A 22,884-nucleotide genomic window follows, 5' to 3' on the forward strand; every position below is an offset into this window, starting at 1 on the left:
TTTCTTATTTACCATAGTCACTTTTTAGGAAAATACATACTTCAGTAGGGCTCCAGGACCCAATTCCAGTGTGTGGAGGGGGGCAGTTCCCTTCACACCAATAAACAATCCTCTGACACCAGTTGAGTGTCCTGCAATTTCACTTAATTCTTTAATTCTGACATTGCCTACCCAGGGATAGCATCAGGTTCCACAGTTTAAGGGTTGATCTTACAAGACTGCAGTCTCCTCCACCTACCCACAAACACAATTCAGGCCCCCCATTGCAAGCCCAGGTTGTTACCTGTACTTCTGACTGACTGGCTATAAATCAGAGATTCCCATGACCTCTTCCTTGGTTTTGATTAATTTACTATTACAGAACTCAGAGAAACATTTTACATACTAGGGTACCAGTTTATTATAAAGGAATGTAACTCAGGAACAGCCAGATGGAAGAGATGCAAAGGGCAAGGTATGGGGAAAGGGTGCAGAGCTCCCATACCCTCTCTAGGTGGGCCACTCTTCCAGCATCTCCACGCGTTCACCAACCTGGAAGCTCTCCAAACCCTGTCCTTTTGGGGTCTTATGGAGCCTTCTTTACATAGTCGTGATTAATTAAATCATTGGCCACGGGCAATTGATTCAACCTTCAGCCCTTTTTCCCTTCCAGGAGGTTGGGGTTGGGGGTGAGTTCTGAAAGTTGCAACCCTCTAATCACATGGTTGGTTCTCCTGGCAAACAGCTCCCCCATCCTCAGGTTGCCTAAGGACTTTCCAAAAGTCACCTCATTAACATAACAAAAGACCTTTATTGGTCTTACCGCAGGAGATTCCAAGGGTTTTAGGAGCTCTGTGCCAAGAATAGTTCGAAGACCAAATATATATTTCTTATAAATCTCAATATCACATACTTCTTTGGAACACTGGTCTGGGACTCTACAGTTCTTTCAGTTTTCAGGAGGGGGATTTCTTCATTGCTTTTACGGGAAAGCAGCCAGATGTGAAAAAAGAGGAAAATGCACTAAGTGATTGTGAAAGTGGCCCTAGATTTTGTTGGGTCATATGGTAAAAGAAAAACATACAGGATCTTCCTAAAGGTAGAAGCACAAACCAAAGCCTTTGTCTACTTTTTTTTCTTAAGTCCATTTAGGGTTTATATGTTCTCTCCCCAGCATTTCTAAACTTACGTCCTTCCCCATCCCTCTTCTTTCCCACCTCAACATCCCACCTTTCCACTTTCCTTCTCTACCTGCACAGAGGTCTCCTTCCATCGTAGGTAGAATAAAGGCCCTTAAAGATGTCCATGTCCCCATACCTGGAACCTGCAGATTGTTATGTTATATGGCAAAGGGAATTAAGGTTGCAAATGGAATTAAGGTTGCTAATCAGTTGACCTAAAGATACAGAGATTATCCTGTATTATCAGAGTGGGCCCAGTATGGTTACAATGGTTCTTAAAAGCGGAAGAAGGAGGCAGAGGAGAGTCAGAGAGAGAAGTGACTACCAAAGAGGTTACAGTGATGTAGAGTGAGAAGAAGTCAACTCACCTTTGTTGGTTTTGAAAATGAAGAAAAAAACCAAGAGCCAAGGAATGCCGGCCACCTTTAGAAGCTATGTAAGGAAAGGAAACATTTTCCTTTAGACCTCCAGAAGGAATGAAGCCCTGCCAATAACTTGACTTTAGCCCAGTGGGATCTATTTCAGACTTCTAACCTCCAGAACTGTTAAGATACATTTATATTCTTTAAGCTACTAAATTTGTAGTAAGGTGTTACAGCAGCAATAGAAAGCTCATCCACTTTCCATCTCAGCCTCCTCAGGACAGCTACAGCTTTTTCCAGGGAACATTAACAGGCGTTAGGACATAGACTTTCCTGGATACTCAAATAAAAATAATGGGTCATTTAATCAGTTAATGGCAGATCTGTGAGCCAACAGTAGAGAAACCCTTAATAATAGTGGTGTAAAGAAGATAGGTGCTTATTTCTCTTCACATAGATGGCAGCCAGTTCACAGCTGGCATGGTGGCTCTACAGTATCAGTAAGGACCCAGATCCTTCCTGCTCCTCCTGGAGTGTAGCCCAGACGTTTGAGATGGAGCTCTGTGGTCAGTATGACTACCTTCTAGGCCAGTAACAGGAGGAAGGGGAAGCAAAAGGCACATCCCTTCCCTTCAGGACACTTCTGCTTATGTCTCATTGACCAAAACTTAGTCATATCACCACACCAAGCTGCAAGGGAGCCTGGGAATGCATCTTTCAGCAAAATGTCCCCAACTAAAATTCAGGGTTCTTGTGGTCTCTGTTAAAAAGAAAAAAAAAAAAAATTGTTATCACTAACGAAGAAGAGGAAAAAGGGGTATTGGAAGCAAGCAGTGGTCTCTGCCACAAGTTACTATATTATCTGGTTTAGATTCAAGGGCAGAAGAATAGCTGACCAGACTCTCAGAGCTCCCTCAGGCCCAATGAGGATTTGGAAATTCTGTGATAGTCTGTATTCTAGTGTGATAAATTCTAGTTTGGAGGAAACATGAACTTTACAGAGCAGTGTCCAGGGGCCTGTAGACCATGGCTCCTTCCATTTTGGATCACTGGAAGAGTTAGGCTACTCTACTGGGTAAGTCAATACTCCATCTTGGCCCTGTGAAGTTTTGCAAGGCTGGTAGATGTCTGTTTGATTTGGGGGCACATAATTTCCCTGTGGGGCTAAGATGATTAGGTCCCTAACCATGCTGATGAAATCGCAGTTGTTGTTAAAGCCTCCTTTTTTTTGTTTGTTTTTGCATGCAAGATCCTTCCCTTGATCTTCAAGCATTTGAAAGTAGAGTTCAGAGATCTTTGTGGCTTCAAAATTCTTTCAGTCTTCCTTCCCATTTTATTGTCTCCAAACCCTTTGAAAATCAATTGAGGGAACAGTTTACTATCCTCCAATTTATACTATAAATGTTGTTGGGCTGGCTTTTGCAGTATTCTTGATAAAATAACACTATCCATGAAGGGACCTCTTTGTTTACAGAGAGTTAAATGTCAAGAAATAAGAACCAAAGAAGATAATTTATAGACTTTTGCTTTTTTGGTAATTAAAATAAAAATTTTCTTGATTTTCATGGATATGTAAAAACCTATATACTGAACTTATTATGGGTTATTTTTCTTTCTGTAGGTTTTCTATGTATCCTCTTTCCTTTTTGAGGTGGTAGCCTGATCCTACTTTATCCCTAGATAAAAATATTCCCCAAAGCTAGTAGAAGTCACGGTTTTTAATATAATATCTTCAGAACAAGATATGACTGGTGGTGACTGAAGCAGTGTTTAATGTTTCTCATTTCTTGGGTCGTGCACTCTAGTTAAATTGCAGCTCTCAGATATTCCTTCACTATTGGGTGTCAGTGACCTCAGGGGCAAATTTACATTGATGGTCCTGAAATAGTATATGGTACCTTGACATGGAGCAAGACCTGATGAGAATGTGGGGGAAGCGAGCACTGAAAGTAAATAGGGTACTTTCTGAGATGAACAGCAAGAATAAAGTGAGATGGTGGGTCAAGAAATAATTAGAAGAGAAATGAAATTGGGATAGGACTTGAAGGGATTGGGGGACAAGGCTGGGAGTGGGTCTGGTAGAGCCAGAGACAAAGAAACCATCTCACCATCTGCATAGGTACAGAACTCCACTCTCTAAACATTTATGTTCCATTCCATATTCATAAAAGTATTAAGTCTGTTGTACTTAATTTAGAATACCACTGGTCTACTCATCAATGCAAGTAACAATTTAGACATAGCAAAGCCTACCCCTTGACATTATAGATTGTTCCTGAAGAGTTATGAGTAAAGTAATTGGTTGTGAATCAAGCCATATTTCAAATAGACTGGAGAGAAAGGGCCATTTAAAACGGTGCTGGATAAACAACACAAAAAAGCCACAAGTCCTATTGCAGTGTCTCTGCAGTATAATAGACTGAGGTGCTTACGGTTAACCAAAGAGTCAGCATTTGAGCCCATCAAGAGAACATGGTAAACATAGTGTTTTTAGTCCTTAGGGATTATATAATTTACCATTCCTGCCTCTGCTCACCTTTCATTCCTCATCCTCTGAGGGCACTTAACACAGTATCTAACAATAGCAGTATCCAATAAATAACAACAGTAATTATGCATACTGTCACCCTTACCATTTTGAACTTATTTCATAAATTGACATAAATTTAATAACTTGCTTTCTTAATTTGGCAACATATCTTATCTGATTTGATGAACATTCTTCTTTTTTTTTCCCCCAAAGAAGGATGGAAGGGCAGAGGTAGGGAGTTGGAAAAGCAAACCTCATCTTCTGGCCTGCCTGCCACTCAGACTCAGTGCTGGATTGGGGATGTAGATGGCTGGAGGAACCTGGCCTGACTATAGCCATTTTGGGGGGATCCCCCAGTTATGATGAATCTGCACATTTGGCAGCTAGAGAGTTCTCTGATGCATTTTTTCTCCTTGTTTTCTTTCCCAGTGTGTCTGAAAAACCCACCCAGCATTCCAATGGCCAGCAACAACACCGCCAGCATAGCTCAAGCCAGGAAACTGGTAGAACAGCTGAAGATGGAAGCCAACATCGATAGGATAAAGGTGAGGATGACGTAACCCACACAGCTCAGCTAGCCTTGATTGTCAGGAGAATGACTTGCAGCCATGTGTCATTTGGCTACTTTTCTATGGAGAGTGATGAAACCAGTGATGGTGGAAGAGAAACTTAATGGTTGGGCAAAAGTTCATTTTTCTAATATGTCTTTGCCTCCTCTGGATTTCTCCAGAATAAAATGATAGTATAAATTAAAACTGGTTCTCCATGTGGACGTCAAAACGAAACTTAGGCTCATGGCTGAATTCTAGTCAAGGGATTTGGAAAACCCATGAAACGTAGAAATCCACCAGTTCACTTCTCTGACCTTGTAAAGACCCCCTTCTCACTTGGGTTTAATTTTTTCTGTCCTTCCTTATGTCGTTTCTAATTTTTAGTGTCTATTTTCACGTCTAATCCTTCGATCCACCACTGCATGTTATTTTTTTTCTTCTTTATACCTTACTGGATTTTTTTCTTCAGAACGCAAAAACCACACGTGGTCTCCCTGAGAAGTCAAACAGCATAGAGGTTTCATGGAACTTAATATTCCACTTCTTTCTTTCTCTCACTCCCCAGATCAAACCTGACAGCTTTGTCTTAAGTTGGACCTAACATATTAAGCCAGGACTTTAAATCCAAACCTTTTGTTGGCAGATTTTCAATGTAAATTAACCCACACAGATAGCTACTGCAGGGTAGTAAAGTAAATTTATGTCAACTATCAAAGCTTCACTTTCCCAGAAGACCTGAGCATTTTATGAAATGGAACTCAGCAACATTTTACTAAAATTAGAACATTCTTTCAGATGCCTTTTTTAAACTGGAAGATTTGTCCATTCCTGACTTAGCAATCTGAACAATCCAGCCATCCTTTGGAAGGTGCTTCTAAAACAAAGGTCAATAAATTATGGTTCATGAGCCAAGTCCAGCCCACTGACTGTTTTTCTCAATAAAGCTTTATTAGAACACAGCCCCACCCATTTGTTTACATACTGTCTGTGGCTACTTTCACACTACAACAGCAGGGTAGAGTAGTTGCAGCAGAGACCCTGTGGCCCACAGAGCCTAAAATTTTTTCTCTCTGGCCTTTTAGAGAAAAACTTTGCTGACCACTGGTGTATAGCAGTGGTTCTCAGCCCAGCTGTATATTCATATCACCCAGGGAATTTTATAAAAGGACCAATTCTAAGACCACACTGTAGACCAATTAAATTAGAATCTATTAGGGTATGATTCAGGCAGCAGTATTTCTTTTAATTATCAGCTAATTTCAATGTATAGTTATGGTTGGGAACCATGGTCCTATAGGAAGGGGTTTGCTCCTTATAACTCCCATCAGGTCTGGCCTAGAGCATGAAGGGAGAGCTGGTCTTCCTCCATAAGTAAACTGAGCAAATTTCCATCTATCCTGAATCTCCTTTGTAAAATTCATGTCCTGATAATGGACCACAAAATGTAAACAGCTTCTTCTTTCTTGCAATAGCTTTAATTCTTTATTTATGAATATGATAAAGGGTCTTCACCATCTGTCCTGTGCCTTTTTTACCTTCCTCTTCTCCTTTTTTGCCTCTTCTTTTTTATTTCCTTTCTTTAAAAAAGTATAATATGGCAAGTGCGCACAGTACCTGCTGAGAGGAGTGAGGTGGCCAAAAGATTGTGGCACCAAAAAGAGTCATTTGGTTCTTTTTTTTTGGTTCTGTCCATGGACCTTCTGGAAAATGCCACCTTGCCTTTTGGCATGGCCGAACGAAGAAAAAAGTGTTTGAAAAGCACTATTGTGGTTGGCATTTTCTGTTACTACTCAGCATTCCCAGGCCCACATCCTGAAGGAGGGTGTGATGGTGTTGGTGGCGATGAAAAGCTGACAGTGGGAAGAACAGGACAAAAACCAACTTTTTCAGCCATACGTCAGACCTTCATCACCTCTCACCTGAATTACTGATTGAAAGGCGCTCTTAGCTGATCTTCGCAATCCCGTCTCAACCCCATCTCCATCCCTGCCATCACTTACCCTCCATGTGGCCAAAGACAACTTTCTACAAGAAAACCTCATTAGTTTCCTCTCTTACTGAAGATCTTTTCTAGATTCCCATCACCTGGAAAATGAAATTCAAACTCTATAGCAAAGCATACAACGTCCTTCTGACCCCTGCCCCACTTTTCAGCTTCATCCCCTTCCTCTCACCCACATGCTATATTGAACCATTTTTAATTCCCTTGATGACAATTTCAAATGCCTTTAACATTCACTCTCCTCCTCTCTACATTTCTGCTTTAGCAACTCCAGTGATTCCTTGGAGACTCAATCATTATATCCTTTAAGACACTTTCCCAAACCTTCATCATTAGGTTGGATTTTTGCTATTTTTCAGTTATTCATTTATTCCTTTATCCAATAAATATTTTATTGAGAGCTTTCTAAATTGCCAGGCCTTGTTAGATCTCTATATCTCTATAGAGATAGAGAGCTAGATGAAAAAGAAGACATAATTCTTGCTCTCAAGGATCTCCTAGTCTGGTAAGAGGTTACCAAAGAAATGAACAAGACCTATTATTAACACAAATAAGATATCCAAAAAGCATAATTACCAAATATCATGAGAAAGAAGTCAACACCACACCCTGCTTCCCTTTGAATACTGCTTCTGAAGAGACCAAATAAATCACTATCTGTTTTAGAGCGACAAAGCATTAGCCTAATGAGCTGAACAATGAGTGACTGCCTTCTTACATGATCGTCACTTTCATATCTCTGAATTCCTCTTGACGCCATTAGACCTGAAATTGTTGGAAATGCAGTGGCAGCCTGTATCTCAGCATCTGTTCTGCACATCAGAGCCAGGCAGGCATGCTGTGGTGAAGTGTCAGATTATTTTTAGTTTAGCTCTTGGGTAAAACTGCGACTGTGTTAACACTGTTGGCAGCTAGCTGGTTTAGGGCTTGGTTATCTGCCTTTTGGAGTCCCTTCCAGGCTTCTGAGTGGTCAGGCTTCGCCACCTGCTTTCGGTACATGATCCCATCAGCAAGAAGGGGCTTCTCTCTGAAGATCTCAAGTTTCTGATTTTCCAATTAGAGTAGTGACCTCTTCAAGCTATAAAGGTGGCAGTGGCTTTACGTCCATCTGGCAGAGCCTAGTACAGCTGAGGCAACAAGGAACAAGGAAAAGGAGGGCCTTCCCTGGTAGTCCAGTGGGTAAGGCTCTGTGCTCCCAATGCAGGGGGCCCAGGGTCTATCCCTGGTTGGGGAACTAGATCCTGCATGCATGCCACAACTAAGAAGTCCGCGTCTAAATATCCCTTGTGCCACAAGTAAGACTCGGTGCAGCCAAAATAAATTTAAAAAAAAAAAAAAAAGAAAAAAGGAACAAGGAAAAGGGGACACAGCTGACACTGGAGCTGTCAAGGGTCCCTTAAGCAGGGGGTGGCCTTATCCGTCCTGTGGCCTCCAGAACAACCTGGAGAGGCCCTACCTTGAGAGGGTCTGAATAGCATATTCGTTTTTAAACCGTCTTGTTTCCTATCCCTTTGCATCACAGATCCTGAGAGATTTGGGCTAATGAACCCATTATCTGTTCATAAGCCTCAGGCATATATAAATGATACTCCCAGCCTCTCTGTGTTTCTTTGTTAGCATTTCATTCAAGGAGAGAAAGGAATGAGAAACCAAAGAAAGCTGGGAAGGGCTCTGGGGAAAGAGGCAGAGAGAGGTTGTGGAAACTGTGACACTCAGATGTACAAAACAACAAGATACACTGCTGTTGAGCAAAGGCCAGTGAAAGAAAGCTTGTCCTGAGAGCGCAAGTCGAGAGAGCATGTGTAAAAGCAAAGGACAGTAGGACTTCAGTTAAATCTATTTATTCATCACTATATTAGGACTCTGGGTTTCTAATAATAGAAACCTAACCCAAGCTGACTTAAGCAGAAAGAAGGGATCGATTATAAAAAAAAACAGGGCGTCTCAGAATCTAAGAGCAGAAATGTAGCTGATTAAGCAGAGGGAGTGAGAGCTGGAAGGCCAGCGGGAACTGCAAGTGCTCTGTGATATGCCTCTGTTTCTCCCTGTATATCTGCCTCTTTCTTTTCCCGGGAGGAATAGATTTCTCAGCTGCCTGTTCCATATGGCAGACACAAGGTGGCTGCCCATGGCTCCGAGGATCACATGTCATACTTTCAGTTCCATGAAGAAACAGATTCATGTCATCTCTTTTAGTCTCACTCCCATATTCCTAGAGTGGTATATTTGTTCTACCAAGGATGAGCCATGCAGCTTCAATCAACTGATGCTAGAATTGAATCACGTTGCACAAAAATGGCTCCTAGGAACTAACCCACCCATATGGTTGGGAAGGGGACAGATAGTTAAGGAGGAGTGAGAATCATTGTAAGCTAGAAGGATGCCCTTTAACAGAGGGTGTTGTCGACATCATGAATAATGTAGTTGTTGACATCATGAATAATGTAGTTGTTGACATCATGAATAATGTAGTTGTTGACATCATGAATAATGTAGTTGTCGACATCATGAATAATGTAGATGTAAGTGCAAAAGAAAGCCAAGGCCAGGCGCCTGGGTGAAATGATTGCTTCTTATCTAGTTGGATGCTCTTTAAATTGCACATAAAAATGTCAAACTTATTTCTCATTTCTCCCAAATGGTTCCAATAGACCTTTCCAACTGGCTCGTCTCACTGTCTCAAGAATATGCTATGCAGATTCCCATCTCTCTGGTTATTCTGGATCCCTCACTGAGAACACCCTTCCTCTTATTCTTTTCCTATGTCCTATAGACCTAATGTTTGTGTCCCTCCCAAAATTCATATGTTAAAATCCTAACACCCAATGTAATAGTATTTGGAGGTGGGGCCTTTGGGAAGTGATTAGGTCACGAAGGCAGAGCTCTCAGGAATGGAATTAGTGCCCTTATAAAGACTCAGAGAACTCCCTTGCCCCTTCTACCTTGTGAGGTTATAGCAAGAACACAGGCATCTATGAACCAGGAAGCAAGACCCTCAACAGACACTAAATCTGCTGGCACCTCGATCTTAGACTTTACATCCTCCAGAACTATGAGAAATCAATTTCTGTTGTTTACAATCCACCCATTTTTGGTATTTTATTACAGCAGCCCAACTAGACTAGGGCATTATCCAAATCTTACTCCTCTCTTACAGGTCACCTTAAATCCCCACTTGTTCATGAATCTCCTTTTCCATTCTGATCCTACTTACTAGTCAATTTACTAAATAATTTTACCTTCATCAGATAATTTTTCAAACTAGACTACACAGACCTCAGTGCCAAAGACCTTGTTGTCTACTTCTTGGTGATGAGATATGCAGGCAGTCAGAAAACATTTTTGTTAGTGGGTAGCTTTAAGTTCATGGACTAAGAGTGTCATATAACAAGACATTAGGAACTATATTTTGCATGACATTTCCAATTACATTTATAGTTTGGGAAATTCCAAGCATGATGTCACTGGCCAAATAAAACTCATTGTAACAGGATAAAATTCAGTGAAATACCAAAAAGAAGGGCGTAATTGATCATTTTAAGACAGGTAAATTGTTTCGTGTCAAATGTATGATTATAAGTAGCCAGCATTTATAGTATACCTTCTTTTGAAAACAGTTCAACATAAAAAGAACAGGCTGATTTTCATAACTGACAAATATGTGTAATTATGGAACCAAATATAAACGTTTCTAATAAGTAAATCATCTTTCTGACAATTGACTCATAATACATTGGAACTGAACTTCAGGGAAAGCTGTAGTGAGAAACAAGCCAGGTAGACATCATGCTTCATTCCAGAGAGTGGACAGACATCTTAGGTTTGGGACTTTTCAAATACTTTTCCAGCATTTGAATTATAAGTTTTAACATCTCTTCTCTAAAATGCTTGCATTCAACTTATTAGGAACAGTAAGATTCAACCTTATAGGCCAACTGAGAGTATTTTCAGGGTTAATAAAATAGGCATAGTATGTCTAGGACTTATAGAGGAAAAGGCTGTGTTCAAAGATATCCAGTCCTAATTCATTTGATTTGCTGAAAGTGGAGCAAAAAATTTAATTTGAACCCAGGCATACATTAATAATTGAGCATAAAACTTCATTTTTATGAGAGTTGATATAATTTTTAAAATTCAGTAGATATTTGTTAAGCACCAAGTATATTCTTAGCCTTGTGCATTATACCTAGGAGCTAGAGAAGTAGTACTGTTAAACCTTGATAATTCAAAATCCCTAGGAAATGTAGTTTTCTGAATAGCCTAGTTTTCAGGCCAGATGAAGTTCTCCCTTCTTGAAAAATGTAACCATTTTGGATGATAATTTTGAATGTCTTTTCTTTATTTATTGAGATTTATCAATTAAATATCATGTACTTTTCTTGATGCTTGTTTTGAAAATTAATTCTTCTATTTCCTTTTTTTAAAAAATCCTATTGATGTGTATCATCAGTTTAATATCTCCTTGGAGGAACAGGGAGGGCAAGATAATTTAGAATATTCACTTTATTTTACAAATTTAAAATAGTAGATATTTATCCATACAATTATACTTTCTCTATATCACAATCAAAGTTTGATCCTGGGTGCTTTTCACAATCATAGTGGAGAGATCCTTTAGGCTCACCTTTGGCCACCAGCAGTGATGTGGGCACCTGGTGACGTGGGACATCATGGTGATATGGTGCTTTCCATTTCTGGCATTCCTAATCTTGCTGACCATTCCACCTGTTGTATTTTCAGTATAATTCCAAGGCATAGCAAAGAATACGGATGTTTCTTCTGCATTTACTAAGGATCAAACTAGATGTTTTAATTTTCCCTTACTTGAATTACATATTAATGATTCAAAGAAAAATAAAGACTTTAAAGTAGCCAGCAGCTTTTGACCTGAGTAAAAAGATCTTTCTAGACAAATATCAGGTCAATCTCTCCTAGTGTGAAAATCTTGTGATCTCTTTCCAGAGGTGTGGCAGTTTCTTTTGCCTTCAGCTATCTTGCCAGGCTTGTGACAGGCAGTGTTCGATGTTCACAATAACTTCTCATTCTAAGCCTCCATCCCAGCGTGATCTTTCAAGTCCTTTTAAGCATCAATTTAAAGTTGTCAACCCTTGATGGCTCCATTAGTACAGGCAACTCAACTGAAGGAGTGATTGAATGACTGATACCCTTAACACACAGGCAACTTCCCACGTGCACAGGCAGTGACAACCTATCAGTGCTTGTTGGTCTGGTGGTTTGCAAGCATTTTGCAACATTAATTTTAAGATGTGTTTCAATTTCAGGATGTAATAAAGATGGAGCTGTAGACTTACTCACCATTTAAATTCTTGGGTCTGGTTTTTATACTTACTGGCAACTGCTTCTTCTTAAAGCTGTCAGGGCATTTGCCTAGAATGGGTTCCTATTTTTTCAGAGCCTAAAATCACAATCTAGTGGCTTTTACTGGGACTGTCTAGAGTCCCCCCTCCCCTTACTCCCTGGTTCTCAGCCCCAGTCTAGTTTGGTGAGGTTGCTGGGTAGCTGGGTTTCAGCAGTTGTCAATCCAGGGAGATCCTTGCTCTTATCAAAAGTAAATCCCTTCACTGCACGTCAGATCTCATCTCCCTCATCAGGAACGCGCTCCAGCAGTTCACTGCCCATTCTGAATCACCAGTTTTGGTTCTCTGTTTCATCCTTTCCAACAACATTCAAACATAGTGTTATTTTTCCATCTTAAATAAAACTTAAATTTCTTCTCTTGAACCCCCCATTTCCTCTTCCAGCAACTGCCTCATTTGTTTGCTCTGCTTTGCAATGTAACTTCTTGAGAAAGTTGTCCATATTCACTGTTTCTAATATCTCTTTTCCCTTTCTTTAGAAAAAATATTTTTACTCTGGAAATAACCTTGAAGGTACAGAAGAGTTTCAAATACAAGGCAAAGAATTTTGTTTTTCCCTGAACCATTTGAGAAAAGTTGTCAACAGGTGCCCTATCGCCTCTGGATACTTTAATATTTCCTACAAGTAAAAACATTCTTCTACATAATCATAATATAATCATCATGCATAATTAACATTGATACATCACTACCTTCTGCTCCTCAGACCCCATTTAAGTATTGCAAATCATCCCAATAATGTCCCTTTGAGCAAAAGAACCCAGTTCAGAATCATGGGTTGCATTTAGCTGTCCTGTCAGGCACAGTTCCGTAGACTTCCTTGACTCTTATGACCTTGACATTTTTTAAGATTATAGGCCATTATTTTATAGAATGTCACTCAATTTAGGTTTGTCTGCTGTTTCTTTATGATTTAATTAAAGTAACAAAACATTAATAGCAGAGAACTGATGGGGTGTCCATCTCACTGCATTCTATCAGTGGCACATGATTTCAAATTGTCACTGGTGATATTAACCTTAATTACTTGATTAAGGTGGTGTCTTCCAGGTTTCTCCATGTAAAGGTATTCTTTTTTCCTTTGTAGTTAATAAATGTTTGTAGTTTGAGGGAAGGATCTTGAGGCTATATAACTATCCCATTCCTCATCAAACATTCTATTTTTTAAAATTGATTATGCACTTGTGGTTTCCTCTTTTATTGAATGATTTATAATCTGATACTGTCATCATTAATTTTTTTATGTTTACATTGGCACAGGCTAAATCTTTGGCTACTGTGTCCTTTGAAATGTCTTCCTCATTCTTTGAGTACTTCCTTAGTTTTTGGCACAAAAAGATTCTCTAGGGTCCTCTTGTTATTTCCCTGGCCCAGCCCTGGAATCATTCTTTTCTCCAAGAGCACTAGTTCCCTTGAGAATCGTATTTAGAAATCAAGATATCGATGCTAAGTGTACTCATTGCTGAAGAGTTGCTGCTCCTGGGTCCTCTCAGTGGACAGAGCTAGAGAATTCACACACGCATGCACACAAGGGCATGTGTGCGCACACACACAAACTTTTACGTCTATATTTCTTTATCTGTACATATGTGTATATGTAACCATGAGTTCACATCGACACCACCGGGTCCTATCCTACACCACAGGGTTCATTCCAGCTTTCTACTTTCCATATTTGTAACTCCCCTCACTGTTGGTGAGAAACCTGGCTCCCCTTATCCTTATTTGATCAACTCCCATGTATGAAACCAAGCTCCCACTCCATAACCTCTCTCCCTGATGCAGATGCCTTCACATCCCACTTGGGCTCCCAAACGCCTCACCAGGCTGCCCCCTGCACAGATGCTCTCCTCACATTGCTCCAGCTCTGACATCCCACCACGGGCCCCTGACCTACTGTGGAAACTATAATACCTTGCTTGGTCCTACCCTAAGCCTTTAAGATTGAATTGTTCATAAAGAAGAAGGAGGAGGAGGCCCCATTTGCTCTACACCCATTTCACTCCACCATTCCACTGAAGCTTCTCTCATCAAGGTCACCAATGACCTCAAATTGCTATATCTAGTAGTCCGTTCTCAGTTTTCATCTTACTTGACCTATTGACATGGTTGATGATTCCTTATGCCTTGAAGCACTTTCTTCATTTGGCTCTCAGTACTCCCCACTGTCACAAGCTACTCCTTTTAAATTTCCTTTGCTGTTCCTCTTAGGCTCCCTAACTTCTTACATTGAAGTTGTTCCAGGGTTCAATCCTTGTTCCTCTCTTTTCTATCTAAATGTAATCCTTTGGTGATCTTGCTCATTCCCAAGGCTTTATGTACCATCTGTATGGCCTCAAGTCCCAAATTTATGTCTCTAGTCTAAATCTTGCTTCTAACTCCAGCATTGTATATCTCATTAACAGATATTTCAATTTCAACCTTTCTAAAACTGAATTCCCAGTCTTCCTCCCCAAATCTTCTCTCCCTGCAGCTGAAATGATGGCAACTCCATCTTTCCATTAGATCAGTCCAAAAACTTAGAGTTGTCCTTAGTTCTTATTTTTTTATTCACACACTATCTCTAATCCATCATAAAATCCTGTGATTCTAGTTTCAAATGCTGTTTATCCAGAATTATACTTCTCATCACCACCTCTGCTGCTATTTCTCTGTTCTGAACCACTGTCACCTCTCACTTAGATTACAGCAATATTCTCCAGGAATCTCCGCTTCTACCCTTACTCCCACAGAGTCCTATTCTCAACATAGCATCCAGAATGCTTCTTTAAAATACATCAATGGCTCCCCATTTCTCTTACCATAAACTTTATAAGTTTTTACTCAAAGATTGATTACCTTCTCAATTAAGCCTAACCATTGCAACCTGTCTTCCATGCCCCCCACCCATATATACACTCTTAATCCCTTTTACCCTGCTCTACTTTTCATTTTCTTATAAAACTTACTACTATCTAACATCCTCTATAGCTATTTATTATGTTTCATTTTCTTGTCTCCATCCTCCTACTCAAATACTATATAAGCAATTTGATTACGCTGTGCATTGGTGTAGTTTGATTCATATTTTTTCATTTGGATTTTGTTGAGTTACTTAAACCTGTGGGTTTGTAGTTTTTATCAAATTTGGAAATTTTTAGTTATTATGTCTTCAAATATTTTTTCTTTTCTCTCCTCCACACACCATCTTTCTCCTCTCCTCAGAGACTCCAATTATATGTGTATTAGGCCACTTGAAGTTGTCTCCTAGCTCAGTGTGTTCTGGGGTTTTTTTGCGGGGGGTTGTTTTTTGTATTTGGGGTTTTTTTTTATTGTTTTCAGTCTGTTTTCTCTCTGTGCTTCACTTTGGAGGGTTCCCATTATTGTCTTCAAGTTCACTAATCTTTTCTTCTGCAAAGTCTAATCAGGTGCTAATTCCATTCAGTGTGTTTTTTATCTCTAGAAATTTGATTTGGGTCTTTTTAATATCTTCCATGTCTCTTTTAATCCTGTTTTGCTTTCCTCTATTTTCTTGATTATATAGAAAATATTTACAATAGCTGTTTTAACAGCATCCTTATCTATTAATTTTATCATCTATGTATGTCAGTTCTGGGTCTTTTTCTCCTCATTATGAGATTAATCAATTTGGATTAATTTTTCTCCTCATTATGGGATAGATTTATTCCCCCTACTTACCTGTATGTCTGGATTTTTTTCTTATTGGATTCCAGACATTGTGAATTTTATTTTGTGGCATACTGAAATTTCTTGTTTCTTTAAATATTTGGGGGTTTTGTTCTGTGGTCCAATTAAGTTACTTGGAAACATTTTGATCTATTCAAGGCTTACTTTTAAACTTTGATAGGTGGATCCACAACAGCCTTTAACCAAGGCCTACTTGGCACCACTACTGAACATACCCTTTTTAAGACTCTACTTAATCCCCTATGTGTTATGAGATCTATGTACTCTAGCCAGTAGAAACACAAACTATTCCAGCCCTGTGTGATCACCAGGGATTGTTTCACTTGATCCTTTCTGAAATTCTTTGCACAGCCTCAAGCAGTTTTCTCCCACATATGTGCTGATCAGTAATTAGCTAAAGACTCAAAAGGAATCCTCTGGAGGCCTCCAGATTGCTCTCTCACTCTCTCTCACTCTCTCTCTCTCTCTCTCTTTGTTTGTGTATGTGTGTAGCTCTTTCTTCTCTGTCACTCTCTCCTCAACTCAAGGAGGTTCATGAAATCTGTTTGGGTAGCCCCTCCCTGTGCTGTGGCCTAGAAACCATTTTCAAGCAGTGCTGCTGAAACATTCTTGGGGCTTTTCTTGCCTCCCTTCTCTCAGGGATCACTGTCCTCTGCTGCCTGTTCTCTACTATTTAAAAAACATTTGTTCACATATTTTTCTTTTCAGTTTTTAAGTTAAAGCAGGAGGGTTTAATTGGTTGCTGTTACTCCATCATCATCAGAATTGGAAGTCTAGAATACTGCATAAGTTCCACAAGGACAGGAAGCTTTGTTTATTTTGTTCCCTGATTATGCCGATCCCCCAGAACTGTGACTGGCAATTAGGTACTCAGTAAATATTAGATGAATGGCGTATTTGTTGATTAAGATTGTATTTGAGAACTTCTTCAGCAATTATTTGAGTGTTTCCTATGTGCCGGCACTGATGACACAGTCGTGAATAAAATAGATATGATCGCTGCCTTCATAGAGCAGAATGCCAAAAGGGAAACATCAAACATCAAATAAACAAACAATGGTTGTAATTATAAATTGTAATAAATGTTTTTCTGTGAAGGAAAAGAATGGGGTGCTCTGAAAGAGCCTAATGAGGAAAGTCATTATTGGATGAGGTAGTCAGTAAAGACTCTGCAAAGAATGGTATTTCACCCCTGAAGGAAGAGAAGGAGCCAGCCTGGTGAGGAGATGGGGAGAAGACCGTTCCAGGGAATTGTATATGTGAAGCTCTGAGGCAGAAAAGAACTTGGAGCTTTCACGAACTTAGAGAGAGGAGACCTGTGTGGGAGGAAAAAAATGCTACAACATGAAATTGGAGAGATGGCAGGCCCAAAGTAAGCAGGACCCACAGGCTGTTTTTATGATGTCTTGGCTTTCCACAAAGTACAATGGGAAGCTCTTGAAAGTTTTAAATAGGGGAGTTATATGAGCCAATTTATATTTTAAAAATATCCTTCTAGCTGTAGTATGGAGAGTACTACTCCTGGCACAATTGTAAAAGTAGAGAAGTTATTTACAACTGAGATTCTAAAATCTTTTGTGCCCCTAGACCTGTTTGGCTGCCTGCTGAAGCATATGGTTTCCTTCTCAGAATAATGTTTTTAAATTACAAAGGAAACTAATTATTTTAAAATATAGTTTATCAGAAAACATTTGCGGTACAGCTAAATATATATACTTCTTTATTAACTGATTATATAGGATGTAATAGTGGGTCTATACTTATAAAGCAAAAGAACATAAATAAATGTTGAGATATCTGCAGTTACTGTAATATGATGGAAAATATCTGATTTTTACTGGTGACTAAGTCACAGAAACTGTTCATGCTAATTGTGTTGTCTACATCTATAATGGAAAGAAATGTTAGATTTCCATTTCAGATTAGTGAAAATAAAGATGTAATTTTTTTTTAATCATTGAACTTAACAGACCACACCCTGCATTCTATTCATGGATCCTGTCTTAGTCCATTTGAGCTACTATAACAGAATGCCATACACTAGGTGGCTTATGAACAACAGATATTTATTTCTCACAGTTCTGAGACTCGAAGTCCAAGATCAAGGTGTCAGTAGATGTGGTGTCTAGTAAGGGCCTGCTTCCTGATTTGTAGAAGGCTACCTTCTCTCTGTGACCTCACATGGTTAAAGGGGCAAGGGAGCTCTCTGGGGTCTCTTTTATAAGAGCACTAATTCCACTCGTGAGGGCTCTACTCTCATGACCTATTCACCCCACAAAGGCCCCAACTCCAAACACCATCACACTGGGGATTAGATTTCAACATATGAATTGGGGGTGGGGGGGGGACACAAACATTCAGTCTATAAAAGATCCCTTGGAATTTTTTATTTAAGAGGTTATTTCAGTAATTGTGGGAAAAGAAGATGGAGGCTTGGACCAGGGTAGTTGCAAGAGAGGTGACAATAAGGGGACAAATTTGAGATATTTTTCTGGGAGCATCCCTATACAGTCTGCATGTACTCAATGGCATTGGTAGGAGAGCTGGATTTGACGTGAACACAAGTCATATCTTTCCTCAGGGTGTGCTGGCAGCTATCACCTTGGTAGGAGGTGGGGCTGGAGGTGGAGAGGCTAGGGCCAGAGCCAGGTGCGAGCCAGGGCTTCCTGTCTGCTCAGTGGCTGTTACTGCCCTAATGGGGGTGCGGGCAGGTCCCAAGTTGCTGGAGCAGAAGCTCTGAGGGTCAGGTTTGAGCTGGCTCTGTTCCCTTTAAGTGTGAACTCTCCCCTCTCCCAGCACCAGCACCCTTGGGAGCAGTGCTGGAGCAAGAGGGGCCCACTTGGGCTCTCAGCATCTGACAGGGTACAAGCTGCAGTGGTCCAGCCACAGAGTTCCAGGCTGCTTCTGATGCACTGCCTGTGTGAGTGCCAGTAATGGCTGCCCCCACCCAGCTCACACAGTGCCTCAGGTCTGAGCCACCTCTGTGTCTCTTAGCTGAGTTCCTTCTGTCATGGCAGCCCTCACTCCAGTGTGGAGCTACGACATGAAGTAAGCAGGGCTGGAGCGTTCACTCCTCAAGCTGGAGAGCACCGGGCAGTCATGGGAAACCAGACAGCCACCCAGGCAGTTTCAGTCAGCCCTCTCCGCTCTGCCTCAGGAGAAATCAAGCACGTATGTGCATTCCTCACAACTAGACAGAGTCCGGCCTTCCCACAGCCCTTGTGTTAGTCCCCCCCAGCCCTCCAATCAGCCAAGGGGGCTTGTCTTCCCTGTGCCAGACCCCAGGACTGGAGCCTACAATATGTAGCTCGAACCATTCACTCCCCAGGGAGGATCTCTACCCCTATAATCTCCCTTTTCTTCTGAGTTCCCTTCCTGGGCCACAGGTCCTGACCTGATTGCTTCTCTTCCCTTCCTACCCAATTCCGTGTAGATCTTTCTTTCAGCCGTGTTTGTACAGGAGTTTTCTGCCAGTTTCCAGTTAGTTTTCAGTGAGAATTGCTCCACATTTAGATTTTTTTTGTTGTATTTGTGGGGGGAGGTAAGTTCCAGGTCCTCCTACTCTGCCATCTTGATCACCTCCCAAATTTGAGATATTTTTGTAGGAAGAATCAACAGGATGGAAAAGGGAGAGATTACCTAAAGTTACTGGTGAAATCTTCATGGAAGAACTAGGCCTAGGAATGTGAAACGTAAAAGAATCTGTATGCACAATGTTAGCAGGGATAGTTAGAAAGCAAGAAGATTTGCCAGGCAGACTATTGCTGTGACTCACTGAAAAGTAAGGAACAAGGATGAAGCTATGGGTTCGAAAGAAAGAGCATTCATAAAGATCAAGTCAAGAACACTGAGACTCATGACTCAGGTACTCACGAGCTGTGAGAACTAGGGCAAATGTTTACCTAATGAAGCCTCAACTTCACATATTAAAAATGAGGATAATAATAATAGCTTGTGACCCATAATGTTGTTGTAAGGATTAAATAAAATACTGTGTGTAAAGTGGTTAGCACAGTTCTGACATGTAGCAAGGGCAGATAAATATTAGCAATTGTTCTAATTACTGCTAGGATTCTGACATTGTATTGGACCATCACCCACAGGAGATTGCAATCTAGTTGAGGAAACATGATAAAACACATGGTATATTTTTAGAAGGAAATTGTTCAAAGTCAAGTGTTCAAATACAAGATATGAGCAACTCTAAGCTATTAAATTTTGCCCAGTATAGTACTTTCTGTACCATAAAAAGATTTTGACAGTTCCTGCCACATATTTGTATGTGAGCATTGCAGATGAGTAGGGATACTGTTGGATCTCTTGTTAACAAGTAAGTTTTACATATTACTATTGTCCAGTCTCTGCTGCTTGCAGCTAAGCTCCCATTTGGCATAATAATGACTACAGCTCAAACAATTAAAAAAACAAAACAAAAAATGATAATTGAGATTCTGAAAGTCTGTTCTTTGCTTTCATTTAAAGGAGCTAAGACAAGAACAGGCTGTTTCCTTTCGTTCTGTCATAATAGCATTTCATAAAGATGCACAAAGCATTTCAATCAACCTTTGGAACTACCCCTGCATTTGAGTAGGTTGTATGTAGATGGCTGTGGCTTAATGGCAGAACATTAACGTTCAAGTTCTTCTTCTGCTGTGTACTTTGCTATATGACATTGAACCACTCATGCAATGTACTGAGCCTAAATTTTTCATCTATAAAAGGAGGAAAATAGTTCCTACCTCAGGATTATTTTGTAGATCAATAAAGAAAACTTAATGTCTGGAACAAAATAGAAACACAATAAAACTATTTTTATGAGCAATGTAATACCTATTAAAGAGTGAGAATTTAAGTCAAAACTTGTAACAAGAGACAAAGAAAGTCATTATATAATGATAACTAGGTCAATTTATTAAAAGGATACAATAATCATAAATAATACACACCCAAAATCAGAGTACCTATTTAGCAAATATTAACCATTAGTACCATTAAGCAAATATTAACAGACCTAAAGGGAGAAATAGACAATACAATCATAGCTGGGAACTTTAATACCTCACTTTCAACAATGGATAGATCATCCAGACAGAAAATCAATAGGGAAATGTTGAACTTGAACTATACTTTAGACCAAGTTAACCTAACAGACATATACAGAACATCGCATCCAACAGCCACAGAATATACTTGTTCTTAAGTGCACACGGAACATTCTCTAGGATAGGTCAAATGAAAGGTCATAAAACAAGTCTTGGCAAATTTAAGAAGCTTGAAATCATACCAAGAATCTTTTCCAATCACAATTGTATGAAACTAGAAATCAGTAACAGGAGTAAAACTGAAAAGTTCACCAATATGCAGAAATTAAACAACACACTTGTGAACAACCAGCAATGGATCAAAGAAGAAATACAAAAAAAAAAATTTTTTTTAATCTTGAAACAAACAAAAAGAGGAAACAAAACATACCAAAATGTATGGGATGCAGCAAAAGCAGTTCTAAGAGGGAAGTTTATAGTGATAAACACCTACATTAAGAAAAAACTAAAAATGATTTCAAATAAACAACCTAACTGTATACCTCAAAGAACTAGAAAAAAATAGCTTAAGCACAAAATTACCAGAAGGAAGCAAACACAAAGAGCAGAAATAAATGAAATAGAGACCAGAAAAACAACAGAAAAAATCAGCAAATATAAGGTCTGTGTTTTTTGAAAAGATGGAACAAAATTGACAAACCTTTAGCTAGACTAAGAAAAAAAGAAAAGACTCAAATAAGTAAAACTGGAAATGACAGAAGAGACATTACAACTGATATCACAGAAATACAAAGGATCCTGAGACTACTTATGAACAATCACATGCAACAAATTGGATAACCTAAAAGACATGGATAAGTTTTCAGAAATACATAACCTACCAAGACTGAATCATTAAGAAATAAAAAATCTGGGGACTTCCCTGGTGGCACAGTGGTTAAGAATCCACCTGCTAATGCAGGAGACATGGGTTCAAGCCCTGGTCCGGGAAGATCCCACATGCCGCGGAGCAACTAATCCCGTGCGCCACAACTGCAGAGCCTGCACTCTAGAGCCCACGAGCCACAACTATTGAAGCCCATGTGCCTAGAGCCCAAGCTCTGCAACAAAGAGAAGCCACCACAGTGAGAAGTCCGTGCACCAAAATGAAGAGTAGCTCCCACTCTCTGCAACTAGAGGAAGCCCACACACAGCAACGAAGACCCAACGCAGCCAAAAATAAAAAATAAATAAATAAATAAAATTATTAAAAAAAAAAAAAGAAATAGAAAACCTGAACAGACCAATTACTAGTAAGGAAATTGAATCAGTAATCAAAAATTTCCCAATAAAGAAAATCTCAGGACCAGATGGCTTTCCTGGTGAATTCTACCAAACATTAAAAAAATTAATGCCAGTTCTTCTCAAATTCTTCCAAAAAATTGAAGAGTAGGGAACACTTCTAAACTATTTTACAGGCCAGCATTACCCTGATACCAAAGCCAGATAAAGACATTACAAGAAAAGAAAACTAAACCAATATCCCTGATGAATATGAATGCTAAAATTCTCAACAAAATATTAGCAAACCGAATTCAACAGCACATTAAAAGGATCATATACCACAAACGAGTGGGATTTATTCCTGTGATACAAGGATACTGCAATGTATGCATGTCAATAAATGTGATACATCACATTAATAGAATGAAAGATAAAAATCATATGATCATCTCATTTAGATGCAGAAAGAAAATTTAACAAAATACAACACCCTTTCATGATAAAAACTCTCAACAAATTGGGTATAGAAGGAACGTACCTCAACATAATAAAGTCCATATATATCAAGCCCACAGCTGACATTGTACTCAATGGTAAAAGATTAAAAGCTTTTCCTGTAAGATCAGAAACAAGACAAGGTTACCCACTCTCATGACTCTATTCAACATAGTACTGGAAGTCCTAACCAGAACAGTCAGGGAAGAAAAAATAAAAGATATTTAAATAGAAACAAAAAAAGTAAAATTGTCTCTGTTTGTAGATGATGATCTTATATAGAGAAAATCCTAAAAATTTCACCAAAAAACAAAAAAAAAAAACCTGTTAGAGCTAATCAATGAACTCAGTAAAGTAGCCAGATAAAAAATCAACATACAAAAATCAGTTGTGTTTCTGTACACTAACAATGAA

The 22,884-nt window shown here is 39.5% G+C and overlaps 1 protein-coding gene across 3 annotated transcripts in view; it reads left to right on the plus strand.

Moving 5' to 3' along the window:
- GNG2 (G protein subunit gamma 2) overlaps positions 1 to 22,884 on the plus strand; it is a 130,223-nt gene that overhangs the window by 99,775 nt on the left and 7,564 nt on the right. For all 3 annotated transcript variants that reach the window (XM_007192856.2, XM_007192855.2, XM_057544513.1), the window contains one exon: positions 4,482 to 4,597. In XM_007192856.2, the coding sequence (XP_007192918.1) occupies positions 4,511 to 4,597 (87 nt within the window). In that variant the 5' untranslated portion in view covers positions 4,482 to 4,510. The remainder of the gene's footprint in view (positions 1 to 4,481; positions 4,598 to 22,884) is intronic.

The sequence above is a fragment of the Balaenoptera acutorostrata genome, chromosome 3 (genome assembly GCF_949987535.1).
Source record: "Balaenoptera acutorostrata chromosome 3, mBalAcu1.1, whole genome shotgun sequence".
NCBI lineage: Eukaryota > Metazoa > Chordata > Mammalia > Artiodactyla > Balaenopteridae > Balaenoptera > Balaenoptera acutorostrata.